We start from the raw sequence: 14490 nt of genomic DNA on the forward strand, positions 1-14490 counted from the left end.
CCCCCCCCCCCCCCCCCCCCCCCCAGTGTTGAATTGTATGGTACAAACTGTACCACAGAGCATGGTACTGTATAGAAGCAGCACAGTGGTTCAGAAGAATACAGATTGCATGTATTCAAAAATCTGCTATTGAAAGTGTGGATGCTAGAAATACGTTCTTTACACTTTACTTACAGTTATTATAAAACACTATTGAGATATAGTACAGAATAAATATTCGATCCTTTCCTTACATTGAGTAGAGTATGCCTAAATGTTCTTTTTATTTTTTCTTTCGTGTGTAAGAAGCTTCACTTCTGGGTCAAAGAATTTGAATGGCATTCATCTAATAATGGTTATTAAATATAATATACTCTTCTAGGGTATACTTTAACTTTTTGAAGTACGATTATATGTTGACTTGCCGAACTACAGGTCCTATGCTCTTTTTGTTCTGCATTGCAATTCTGATGTCTAGAAACAGCCTCATAACTATGGCAAAAGAACTGAGTCAATATTTTAAGTGGAATTCATGTAATCATTTTGTGTAGTGTTTTGGAATACTAGAAAAGCTACATCTATGAGGTAAAGTAATAGATTTGGTAATAATTTGTAGTAATAACTTGCATTAACCTAAGCGTAAAATAGTTAAGGACTGTAGAAATAATTAAAATGAACCACAGTGATCTTGGAATTTAAACCAGTTTCAGAGAACTTTTCCTCAAAACCTGTATTTTCTGTAGTTTGTCCAGAATGGCTATTAGCAAATGAAAATAGGTTATGCATCTTTATTATAGGGGTTTTGGATCTTGTGTTTTGTGTTAGGTGTGTTAAGCAACCTTTTTCTCCGTAGGAGGATTTGCTTTCCTTTCAGGGACAAAGCACTAACTGTTTGCTTGGTGTTTGGTTGTGACTTAACTGAGGATGAAAGTATGTGAAATAAAAAGACAGTTTATTCTTAATTTTGTCTATTAGCTATCACTTAGTTCTAACTAGTTCTTAGTAAAAGGAGGGTAAGATGTCTAGATGTTATGAGTGGAAAAAGTTTATTTGTATATTAAAGATGGTGACTGGATAGATAAATTTTAAGTGGTAGAAAGCCCACTGGGTCCTGTTGAGCAGATGAATAGCACCTCTCTGGTGAAACCTTTAATCTGCAAATTGCTGGAGGCTGGAAGGGTATTCTGATTCTTGCTTGTTTTTGCCCTCTGTCAGAAGGAGGATACTACCTAGATCAACAGTTGCTTTTTTTATCTGGTGTGTTTATGATGTTCCAGTGTACCTCCGTGGTTAAGTCATTGCTTTTATTTTGCCATATTAGTTTGTTTCTCCAAACTGACCGTACATACTCTGTGAACAGCAGTTAATTTCGTGAGTTTTTTTCCAATCAAAAAAGTAAATTAACTTGACGAATAATTAGTTAAAATTGTTTCTGCAAATAAACTTTGTATCTGACAGCTCTATTGTCTTGCGACTGATTTTTAGATTTGAAAGGTAGAAATTTTACCTACATCTAGGACTTGAATACGTATTTGCATTTAATTCTCTTTGATAGTTCTTATCATAAATTTATTTTTACATGTTTTTATTTCAAGCGCCTCTATGTCACATAAGTGCATGAGAGCAGAAGCTTTCATTATAAATAAATCAATTTGTTATCCGGAATGAACTCATTCTGTAAAAATAACTCCTTTCTAAGACTCCCAGGTGACATAAGGGTAGCCTTTCTTCTTAAGTGAGGTCATCATTGCAGGCAGTCACATGCGGAGTCTCAAGAAGTCAATTCGGAAGCCTTCCTTCGAGGAGCTAACGGTTGCTGTTACAGTGAAGTTTGATCTCTTTCCCTTCAATTCTGTAGCTTTGATCTTTGTCACACTGACTTCTACACGCTGTATTACCTGAAATTGGAATCATGTTTTGTGAACGTGAATTACAACGAAAACTACATGTGTGGCTTTTAACACCCAAACTTTAGGCAACAATGGGAGGAAAATGTCTGAAATCCCATGAAATTAGTGGATTTCTTCTCTAATGCTGTGTCATGCAGCTTGTTATGGTTATAGAAAGAAATATCTCTGAAGTGATTGTTTCATTTTTTTTATGGCTTTTTCAGAAAAGTGGTAAACTCACATAGGAAAATAATTTAAAAGCATTTTAATTTTTTAATATTATTTTGTAAGTAAAAAGGAAAGATATGCCTAGTGACAAATAGCTCATAGATACTCATAGATTTTTGTCTGCAGCTGTTATTTCTGTTGTGTACAGTATTTCAATATGTGTAAAGTTTGAAATATTAAATGTTAAGCTCATGCATATCTATCTATCTGTGTTCTCTGCTGTAAACGTGTCAGGCTTAACACCTGATCTAAATTCTGCTAAGGACAAAACAAGTTTTTGGGGTAGCTTTAAGAGTCTGATGGAGTATTTATTAATTTTTGCTTATCTACAGTCTTTTGAAGGGCATGTATCTTTTGTGAAATACTATTATATGAAGTTCCATCATTTTATTAATTTAATAATACACCTCTTATGTATCTTTTTCAGGGTATTGAGGAATGGAATATTGCTCATCTTAATACAATATTGGATGTTGTAGGAGAAGACTGTGGAATTTCTATTGAGGGTGTGAATACCCCATACCTGTATTTTGGCATGTGGAAAACAACATTTGCATGGCACACTGAAGATATGGATCTCTACAGCATTAATTATCTCCATTTTGGGGAGCCGAAGTCATGGCAAGTTTTAATTTTTCTAGAAGCTTATTTATCTGTGTGTTTCAGCTGACTAAAACAAGCAGTTGGGGTGCAATTGCTTCACAGTGATTAACTTTACTCAAAAGCCATGACAGCATTCTCAGCTAAGAAAAGCAATGAAATGGGAGGTCTGTGATATAAAGAACATTGCAGTAGTGTACTCTTCTGTTTTAAAGAACAATGCTAATAAGTAGAGCTCATGTGAGTTCAAAAGAAATAGATTGTAATGATTCAATTTGAGAAGTTCAGAGTTGACAAATCCAAGGATATTTGAGAAAGCTCTTGTGAGGCCTCTAAGAAATCAATTTCTTTGGTTCAAGTTGTTTGGGTCTGATTTGTCTTTTGGGACTGCTTACAGGTTTTTGTATTTAAGATGCTTTTAATTGCTTTTTTTTTTTTTTTTTTTTTTGTTTGTTTGTTTTCGTTTTGTATCAGAATTTTTTCAGTTATTCGGTTATTCAGGCCCGGTAGCAAAGGAGGTTCAGCATTTCGACATTTCCCAAATAGGAAGTTTCTACTGTCCTTTTCACTTCATTTAATTGAAGAGCCTTTTGTTTGAAAGAGGGATAAGAAAGTGAATATACAGACTGTGGTCTTACGGGTATGTCTTAAAGCACAATAGAGAAATGATTTCCTGCTGATCGTCAGATTTTTTTTTTCTCTCCCTGAAATACCTGTAGAAGAAATAGCAGTGGACACTAATTTCTTTTCCTGAACCAAATTGGCCCATATTGTTTCAGAATGTTGCACTAAAATTCACTGACAATTTTTATCAGTTAGAGGCTTATTTATTTATTGTTATATCCTTGCTGGAGGAATGCTGCAATAATTTATACTAATGCTGTTATCGTATTCAAATGTTCTTGTGTTAACATGATTTTAGCGTATTCTTTCAGACAAATAAAGGAATTGCAGCTAATGTTTGCTTTTAAAATTAAAGCAGAGTGAACTGAATTGTGCTTTTTTAAGGAAAACAAATGAAACCTTGGTGAAAAATATTGTATTAAAAAGCATTATAGTGTGTTTTCTTCTGAGAGTAGCTTCCGCCTGAAATCCCAGGTGAGCTTTTGCAGGCAGCTGTTAAATCTGACAGCTGTGATTGTCTTTATGGAATTTGGAGCTTTCTCCAATAGTTAGGCATAGATAATCTTCCATTTCTTCTTATTCTCTGTGCACTTCATCAAGAGACAGGCAAACAAGTACATATTATGTAGTGTGTACTGATTCCTTCATTGACTGCTTTATTTGAAACACAGGAAGTGTGTCAGGTAACCATTAGCGAAGTCAGAATTACGGTTATTTTTCTGTCTACATATGTATATATCTGTGTAATTTATATGCTTGCTTTATACATTGCTTTTTACCTGCAGAGAAGTCCTGAGGATAGGCAATAATTTGAGAGGAAGAAATGAATTAATACAATTCAGAAGCCTTGAAATAGAACAGTATGAGGGGAGAAGAGAAGGATGTTCTGAGGGAAGGTTTGAGAGAAAGAAAAACAGCATCTGCTGTGATTGCTTGCTGCCAGGCAGAATTTCTCCTGCACCCCTTCCTTTGTGTCTTTTTTTGTTTGTTTGTTTCTGAGGGGAAGGAAATCTTGAAGACACTACCTCATTTAACATCACTGTTTTTTTATGAGAACAGTCTTATTACCAAGAATAACCACTGGCATGATTTACCTAATTTGTTATTCCAGTTTGTTGTTTGCATGTTTTGTAATGGTATCTCAGAGCTGTGTATTCACTCTGGAAGTTTCTTCACTCTTCCATTTGTTGTTAAGTGTATTCATTATCTTCTGTTGTAATTATTATTTCAGGTTTATAGGCCTTGATTGAAGATTTTTTTTAATGTAAAATTTGAGGAGTTTGACATATTCAAATATGGAACTGCTCTTTGACATTAATGCTTCACCTAATGCAGTTGTTAGTTGGTAGTAAAATGTTAGCCTGTTGGTATGTGTGTTATATCCATGCATAAAATATAGATAATGCTTCAATTTGCATTATAAATTTATAAATGACAAAAATCTGCATAAGTTATTTGCATTTTGGAAATTATTTCTTGCTGTATGAAGTATCTGAAAGCAGTGCTTACTTGTGGTGCTATTTACCTGACTGATACAAAAAAATGTGGTGTAAATAGAATTTTTTTTGCCTTTCTAAAGGTTGAGATGTAAGCATTCTTGAAAAATATTAATTACACACATGCAAAAATGATTATTAAGCAGTCAGCTATTTTCATGGCACTGTGGAAGTTTCAAACATTAAAATAATTGGAGTACTCTTAAGAGAAAATGAGGATAAGTGGACGGCATATTTAGGTTTTTGTTTTTGAAAGATTTGAAAGATTTTTAGTGATAATGTCAAGAAAAGGACTGGTTTCTTAAGGAGAGACCTTAGCTAAATTGGATTAAGCATCACTAGTGTAAGAGAATCTGTGGTGATGCTCAAAGCACGTGGGTTAGGTTTAGAAATTCTGATTTGGGGAGCTCAGTGGAGCCAGGATGGTGAGAACACTGATCTCAAGATTGCCTCAGGTTCTTTCATGGGCTACTTTGATGTTGCCTCTTGACTACTGCAGTTGTTTACTCTATTTTTACAGATTTGCTAATGTAGAATGTGTACCAGTATGTGTTATATCTGCCTTGGAAATTTGAGGAAGTGTTATTCCATGTTATGAGCTATGAGACGCATTAAAACATGATTTCACATGAAAGCTTTCAGAATTTGAATATCTGCAGCAAAGAGATAGTGATGGGGTTAAAATATTGAGGAATGAAACGGATGGTGTTGTGATACTATTAATACAGAGAAAATTGTAGTCAAAAAGTGGTGTAGAAGGGATGGCATGGTCAGACTAGCAGTAGTACTACAGATAGAATCTCTTTTAACCTGGTTTTGATGGTGTCTTCTGGAGTATCATAAATAGGGTTTTCATTGTGCTCAGCAGGTGACAAAGACTGGTGAAAATTGGGCCAGGTGAAACAAAGTTCAGCGTGGGTAGAAGAGTGCTGTTAACTTTTGTAAGTCATGCATACCATTTACAGAACTGGCATGTTTCCTATTTGTGTTGTATGTCTCAGAAAAGTAACAGATAAAATTACAGTGATGTGCAGATATTTTAACATGAAGTGGGAGTAATCTGCAAAATCTTCCCTGATAGATGGGAAGGTGGTTATGACCAAGTAAGGAGAGGATCAGCCACTTTTACTTTAAAATTATTAGAAAAGGAGCAGAAATAAGATTGTCAGGAAACACAGAGGTATCTGTAATCAGAATTCTGACTGTAAAAAGGTAGCTATAATCTGTCAAGCTTGTCAGCACTGTTTCTTGGTCTTGAAACTGCTCACGTATTTGGAGGCTATGGTGTTCTCCATGAGAGTGCAGGTATTTCAATTTTCTATCTACTTCTGAGGATGAGGAGAGGCTTTTAGAGGTGGGATTGTTCAGCTTGGAGAAGAAAAGGCTCAGGGGTGGATCTCATTAATGTACATAGGTTGCTTTAAAAGTAATGCCTCCTGTTTATTTCAATAGAAACTACAACAAAGAGCACAAGAGCACTATTTAGTAGAACAAATTCTAGCTACAAAAGACTAGTTTTAAACATTGTCACCAGCATTAGATGTGCTTTTTCACCAGCAATGGATAGGAGCCTGTATGCCACACTTTTAAAAATCTGCACCAGTGGAGGTGACCCACTGTCACTACTGTTGAAATGCACCTCCCACTTTGAGCAGGTTTGGAAGGTGGGAACTGGAGGAGCAATGTCCCTCCCAGTGTAAGTGAACATCAGGTTTGTAACCACCCGAGGGACCTGATCATCCCTAAGTCACTGGGTCCTGATGAGATGCATCACAGAATCCTGAGGGAATTGGCTGATGCAGATGCCAACCCTCTCTTAATTATGTTGGAAAAGTCATAGCAGTCAGAAGTAGTCCCTGGTAACTGGAAAAAAAAGCACTATCATACCCATATTTAAGAAGAGTGGAAAGGATGGCCCAGGAGCTCCCAGCTGTTAGCTTTCTGTGTCAGAGAACACAGAGCAGATCATTCTGGAAGTTAAGGCACATGGAAGAGAGGGAGATGATATCGTCAGCATAGCACCACCAAGAACAATTCCTGCTGACCAACTTATGGCCTTCTGTGGTGGCATAACTGTGTCAGAGGTCAAGGGAGGAGCCACTTCTGGGACTTCAGTAAGGCCTTTTACACAGTCCCCCATAACATCCTTCTTTCTAAATTGGAAAGATGGACTTGATGAATGGACTGCTCAGTGGATGAGGAACTGCTTACAAGTTTGCACCCAGAGAGCAGTGGTCAGTGTCCAGATGGAAATCAGTGAAGGGTGGTGCCTCTCAGGGATTGGTGCTAGAGCCAGTGCCCCTTAATATTTTCATCAGTGACATTGATGGTGGGATTGGGTGCACTCTCAACAGGTTTTGAGATGACACCAGGTTTGGGGGTGTGGTTGATGTGCCTGAGGGAGGTGATCCCATCCAGAAAGACCAAGACAGACTTGAGTGATGGACCCAAGAGAGCTTCATTAGATCCAACAAATCCAAATGGAGAGTCTTGTACCTGGTCATGGCAGCCCCCACTATCCATACAAGCTGAGACATAAAAGGATTAAGCATAGCCCTTCCAAAAAGGACTTGGGAGTACTAGTGAATGGGCAGCTGGACATGAGCCAGCAATGTGCCCTCACAGCCCAGAAGGCCAACTGTATCCTGGGCTGCATCAGAAGGAGCATGATCAGAAGATCAAGGGAGGTGATTCTGCCCCTCTGTGCTGGTGAGACCTCACCTGGAGTACTGCATCCACATATGGCGTCCTCAGGACAGGAGAGACCTGATAGGGCATGTCCAAAAGAGGGACACCAAAATGATCCAAGGGATGAAACACCTCTCCTGTGAGGATGGGCTGAGAGAGCTGGGTCTGTTCAGTCTGGAGAAGAGAGGACTCTGAGGTGACCTGATAGTGGCCTTTCGGTATCTAAAAGGGACTGTAAGAAACAAGGGGTCAGACTCTTTAGCAGGGTCTGTTGTGACAGGACAAGGGGAGATTGTTTCAGGCTAAAAGAGGGGAGGTTTAGACTTGATAAGGAATTCTTTTTTGATAAGTTTTTTTTTTTTTTTTTTTGTGGTAAGAGTAGTGAAACAGTAGAACAAATTGCGTAGAGAGGTGGTATGATGTCCTGTCACTGGAGACATTCAGATGGAGCTCTGAGCAAGCTATGGATGTCCCTGTTCATTGAAGAGGATTTGGACTAGATGACTTTTAAAGGTCCCTTCCAACTCAAATTATTGTATATGGGAGTGACGTGACCCTTCCTCCAGTCATCCGGGACCTCACCTGACAGCCACGACTTTTCAAATATGATGGAGAGCGGCTGAGCAACCACCTCAGCCAGCTCCTTCAGAACCCTGGGATGCAAGCCGTCCAGCCCCATAGACTTGTACGCATTCAGTCTCATGAGGCAATCTTGGACTTGCTCAGCCCTTGCAGTGGGGGGAGATTTACTGCCCCGGTCCCCACCTAGAGGTTTAGGGATGCAGGGCTCAAGGACTGAGAATATAATAATGAGAAATACTGGAATCCTGGCCGCCAATAAAGACCAAGGCAAAGCACTCATTCAGTCCCTCAGCCTTCTCTTCCTCCGTTGAAGCCAGTTCTCCTTTGACATTTACCAAAGGAGGTACACTTACTTTGGCCTGTCTCTTCTGGCCAATGCATCTGTAGGATGTCTTCCTATTGTTCTTCATGTCCCTTGCCAAGTTCATTTCTGCCTGTGCCTTCGTTTTGCTTTGCCCTCAGTTTGCCCAGCAGGTCCTTGCCAAGCCTTGCTGGTTTCCTACCTCCTCTGCCCACTTTCTTATTCAGAGGGACGGAGGGCTCTTGTGCTTTTAGGAAGGCATCCTTGAAGACCAGCCAGCTCTCCTCAACATCTTTGTTTTTAAAGTCCTCTCCTGTCCTGAGGACTCCAAATTCATATGCTTGCTTTATACGTTACTTTTTACCTGCAGAGAAGTCCTAAGGATAGGCAATAATTTGAGAGGAAGAAATGAATTAATACAATTCAGAAGTCTTGAAATAGAACAGTATGAGGGGAGAAGAGAAGGATGTTCTGAGGAAAGATTTGAGAGAAAGAAAAACAACATCTGCTGTCCATTGAACAGCTTGAAGTTTGCTCTTTCAAAGTTCAGGGTCCTGATGCCACTCTTTGCCAGGCCCACATCCCTCAAGATAACGAACTTGACCAGGGCATGGCCACTGCAGCACAGGCTGCCTCCAACCTTAATGCCTTTAATGTGTCATTTTGTGACTGTGTAATTTTGTGTTTCATACCCTCTTCACGTCAGACACCATTTTGTCAGACTTCCCCTCTGCTGCCTTCTGCTGCATAGCAAGAAAATATAATAGGATGCTGGTGGGAAGGTTCAGCCTCTACTGTCATACAACCAACATGCACCTCTGGTGTTGGGGGGCAAGATATGAAAATAGGAGGCATTACTTTCAGAGCAGCTCTTGTGTATAAATATCAGAAAGAAAGGTGCTCTGTACGAACAAGTGAGCACTGACACGTGTTGTCCAGAGGAGTTGTGGAATCTCCTCCTTGGAGATTTTCAGAAGCCTCCTGGACATGGTCCTAGGCACCAGATGACCTTTCAGTGTCAGCCTTTCCCAATGGAAGGATCAGACTACTGCAGATTCACCTTTGTAGCTTCAGTAGAACTGTGAATTTGAAAGCATTACCACAGTAGTGATTCTGAACTAGAAAATGTAACTGCTTAGACTCTGATGTTTAGAACAATGTTATTAATGTGGCAAAAAATTAATTACTTCCTGAGGCATGATGGAAAGATGACCGTAAACCTTCAGAAAGCAGAACTAAATTTTAAACTTATATCATTTCTAGTGATGTTGTGGTGTAACTGTCGGTTTTTTTAATGTTCTTTAACAAATTTTTCTGTGGAAATTTATGGCTTAGTGATTTTACAGACGCACATAGCTTTGCATTTATTTTAATTTTTTAAAACATTGAGGTTATTAAATTTGTAACTGTAAATGATTTGAGATGCATCTGTTTTGATTTAACTTCACGAACTGCTTTACCGTGTCTGTATTGTGGGCAAATCAAATTTTATTTAGTGTTGTGGGTTTTTTCTTTTTGTCCTGGACAAAATGAATGCAAGGCAATCAAGAGTGGAAGTCAGTGTACGACTGACAGTTTATAGAATTTTGTGCTGATCCTTGCACTACTGACTCATTGGAAATCTCTTTGTCAGCCTAACCCTATACATTTTTTTATGACAAGTAGAGGTCTCATTTTCTCTTCCTGGAAACTAGGGACTTGTCATCTCATAGTCGTTCTCAGAAGCTATTAGAGGCTGCATTTTTCATCTTGGAAATGATATTAAGGAGTCCTTGGAAAAAGAAAAGCAAAGTATATTTCAGAGATCTTTGTATTTGTGTCTATACTATCACTTAGCTCCACTGCTTTCCTTGCTGTGAAAGTAAAATTCACTTTCTGTAGACTGAAAGCATGTGATTCATTCTAGCAGGGTATCCTAGGCTGTCACACAGTGAGAGCTATGCAATTTGTAGAACATATAACAGATGTTAGTGATTTTTGACATTCTTTGCAGCCAGTGAGGACAAATTGTCCTTTTTCTTCTTTCCAGTACAGATTCCCAGAGTGAGGACTTAGATTTTAATTTGTGTCTTGAATTCTTCCTTAAGCTAGGATTTCGTTGGTGAAGCAAACTTGGAGCTAGAAGCTTTTTGTAGAGACAGAATCAATGTTGGTGGATGCAGAACATTTGAAGTTTAAATAGTTGGTATATGTCAGACTGAAAAGTTTTTGAATCTCCAAAGAAATACAGCTTAAGACAGCATTATTAAGAATTTTGACTTCTGATGACTACTTTTTTTATATTAAACACTATTTGTGTGAAAATTGATGATGCACTGTCATACTTTTCTACCTAATTAAAGACAGTATAGATGGATATGTAAATATCTATCATGTCTTTGCTCTGAATTGAGGTAAAACAAAGCTTAATTCTGATACAGACAGAAAGTAGGATCGGTGATTTGTTTTTAGCTACATTATGCAGGATGTTTTTAAAAATTGTATGTTGAATTTTGTTTCAGGAAGCACAGTTATATTAAAGTAACTTTACACCTCATTTTTCTAAATCAGTATTCTCATACTGCTACGTTAAAAATAGGACAGTTTTCTAACTTAACAAAGAGAAACTGTGATGCTAAGTTGCTGTTCGAATTTAGTTAATGTTAAAATGAACACAATAGAACATTACCAACATTCTTAATGTGAAGACATTTTAATTGCATGTAACTGCATTTGTTTAATTTTATTAACATTGTTTAGAGGTTTTACAACTGGAATTATGGAAATTCAGATTGCTCTGTGTTATGGCTTGTGGCTTCTTGGAAGTTTTTCTCTGTAGAACGTGGGAGAACATTTCAGACAGTGGAATAGAAATCGGGTAATCATTTCTTCCCTGATTGTTCAGGGATATTAGGAAGAATGTCATCTCAGAAAAAAGTGGTTAGACATTGCAGCGGGGTGCCCAGGAAGGGAATGGAGTCATTGTCCCTGGAGGTGTTTAAGGAAAGGGTAGATGTAGCACTTAGGGATGTGGCTTTGTGGGCAGTACTGGTGGTCGGTTATCTTAGAGGTCTTTTCCAACCTTTTTTGATTCTGTGATACTACTCTTAAAAATCTTTGTTGCATTACTGTTGAAAGACTTGGTAGCTTTGGGCTGGATTTGTTTCATTTCAATACTGTCTTTGTAAGAAAGTTTAGTAGCTTTTAATGTGCAAACTCTCCTGGCTTTTAAAAATGAAATTGTATCTTTTTAAAATTATTCCTGGGAATTACAATTGATTAAGTTTATAGTCTGGTCCAGATTTTTTAATTTTATTACAACCCTGAAATCACTGTTCTGGCTCTGCAGAATTCGGATGGGTGAAAATAGGTGCTTCATGGAGGAATACATTGTGATAGACGTGATGAATGAAGAACTGCTCAGTCTAGACAATAGGCAAAAGAGGGGAAGACTTAAAATCTTGTGGTTTAATCATATAAGAACTGTAGGGACTGGGATTTGGATGCATATTTTTTTTAAGTTGTATTCCTAAGTCATCACTAAAGAGCAGGGTACTTATTTAAAGACGTTGAGATAGTCCTTCTGTATAAATGTGCATTTTGGCTGCAGCCAAGAATTTAACAAAGAAGTGAAAATTCTATTCTCTTCAGGTAGTCTGTCAACTCTGTATCTCACCAAACTATACCTTAATAGTTAAGTTGTGGGAGTATATTCTTCCCTGTCCCATGTTACTAGTGATGTGGGTGCAAATAAGGAAAATGGAGGAGGAAAGATTTCATTGTATAGAAGATGAGAAATCTTGCATTTCTAATGTTTGCAAACAGAAGGTTTCTTTAATCTCCGCTAACTGGTCATGAGGTAAAAGGAAAAATCCTGAGGCTAGGGAACAGAATTAAGACTTTCTATTAGTTATTGTTGTTGCTGTTGTTGTTGTTGAATACTTTACTGTGGAGGAAAGGGAAAAAAAAACACACATGAGTATGTATTTACCCCTGTGAACAAGAGATTGTTCTGAGGCTGTTGCAGACTGTTGTATGTACTTTGGAGGTGTTAGAATGCTTTTACAAGGCATCAGACTGATATGAAGGAATCATTTAATGAATATTCATATATTAATGTCACACACTTAACACAGCAGCAATATTACAAATGATGCAAGTTGTGTGCAGTGCTTTTACCATAACTGAACTTTTAAATGGCCTTCCGGAGTTTGGAAGATTGACTTCTATCAAGAGATTGAGTAAAAAATCTTTAAAATTCAAATGCTGTAGTAATGCTGTTTCCTGTATTTTTTTTCCCTGAAATTACATTAGTATAATGATATTTATTATCAAAATTTGCTTAGGCTTTTTCTGTCATTTCCTCTGTCTCATTTTAATATAAGTACAGAAACCTAATTTTACTGTGATTTATGCTTATTATCAGGACAGTCAGATGTTTATATCGTAACCGAAAGTGAGGAAAGAACATGAAATTAATCCAAAAATCACAAAATTATTGATAAATGATGTAAGTGTGCCTTAAAGTTATTTAAAAAGATCTGTTGTCTGTTCACATAAATAATTTGAGTCCTATTTTCCATAAGCACTTTTAATGTAGTAGACTTTTTTTTTTGCTGCTTGACATTTTTGCCACAGTCTCTCAAATGGAAATTTAGAAAGTAATATTGCTGTGGAGAGATGATATTAGTTGGCTTTGTGTTTTCTCAGATGTGTATTAGTTATTTTTTCTTCTAAAGACTGTAATTTTCGTCTACGTTTTCCTTTGAGTTAAGCAATTTCATCTGAGGTCCACATGCTTTTGGTTAGTTTGTTGAAATGAGCTATGCTAAAGTTTCCATTTCTGACTTAAAGAAAGATTAAAGGAAATGGAATTTTTCTTTGGTGTCTTGTTATAGAGACCTGCAACATCCAAATGTTCCTAATAAAACTGAGCTTGAGTAAAATGCATATTTCGTTTTTTCCTTGCCATATACTTTGCCATACAAGGAGAAACTGTTTTCCTACAGAAAATTCACTCTCATCAAAAAGTAAATGTGAACAAAACAGTACTTTGGAGGTTATTTACATTTTGCATCTCAGAATGTAAAAAAAATAGTAACCAACAGAGTTATTAAATTTAAGCAGGCATTGCTGTTTTTAGCTAAGTCTGCAGAAGATTGGTTTTTCACATCATAGTCAACTATGTTTGTCAGCGAACTTATTTTCTAAGCTATGGGACTGAGTGATCACAGAGGCCAGACTGTAGTTTGTTACTGTCTCCTCTGAAGAATATAGATGGGACAGTGAGCCTTCATTATCAGTAGTTTGTGGGTAAGCAGTGAATGTTACTCCATGATGCTGAGATTTATTTAGAAAAAAAAAAAAAACAACGATGCCAACTGTTATTTAAAAAGAAATTTGGTATTTTTTCCTGGCCCTGAATATTCAATGTTGCTGGATAAAACTGAAATGCCATTACTGAATTCTTTGTGTTTGTTCAGTGGGATGCAGCATAATCTGTTTCAGTTCAGCTCGAAACAGTGGGTCTTACCTGTATATTTAAAGTGATGAAGTGTTTTGCGTTACACGATCCAAAAATCTGCCGAAGATCTTATGTAACCTAAGGAGCCTGAGAGAGAATATTTTTTTCTTTCTTTTTTTTTTTTCTTTTTTTTTTTTTCCCCTTTTTTGCACTGAATTGATGATCTGAGAAGGAATTAGAGTGTTTTTTTTATTTAATGTTTGACATGGTAGACCAAGCATCCAGTTAAATTCACATCATCATACTTCGTCTGGCTTCCAAGACAGGCACGTGCATTTAAAAAGGCACAGTTTTCTAATATATTGTGTTTGGAACCAAGGAGAGGTATTACTCCATTGTGTCTGGAGAGTGAATTTGGGTCTTCTAATGGTACTGCAAAGGCAGCCTCCTTTTCCTGATCCCTTAACCAAAGGCAATAGCATCAGAGGGAAGAAATGAAGGATCAAAGGTTAGATGCTGCTACATTCACCAGAAGAGGACAGTGATGAAAAGCACCAACTTAGGTTTAATGAACTATTGATTGATAAATTTATATTCTCTAAATAAATAGGTGGAGCACAGTTAAATCACTTGTCCCCATTTATCTTCCTAATCGCTTAA

The 14490-nt window shown here is 37.3% G+C and overlaps 1 protein-coding gene across 2 annotated transcripts in view; it reads left to right on the top strand.

Moving 5' to 3' along the window:
* Positions 1-14490, top strand: part of KDM4C (lysine demethylase 4C) — a 298880-nt gene that overhangs the window by 46884 nt on the left and 237506 nt on the right. For both annotated transcript variants that reach the window (XM_042826899.1, XM_042826898.1), the window contains exon 5: positions 2524-2717. In XM_042826899.1, the coding sequence (XP_042682833.1) occupies positions 2524-2717 (194 nt within the window). The remainder of the gene's footprint in view (positions 1-2523; positions 2718-14490) is intronic.

This window comes from Centrocercus urophasianus, unplaced genomic scaffold (genome assembly GCF_019232065.1).
Source record: "Centrocercus urophasianus isolate 14NV4802_14NV808 unplaced genomic scaffold, USGS_Curo_1.0 seq_27, whole genome shotgun sequence".
Lineage (NCBI taxonomy): Eukaryota > Metazoa > Chordata > Aves > Galliformes > Phasianidae > Centrocercus > Centrocercus urophasianus.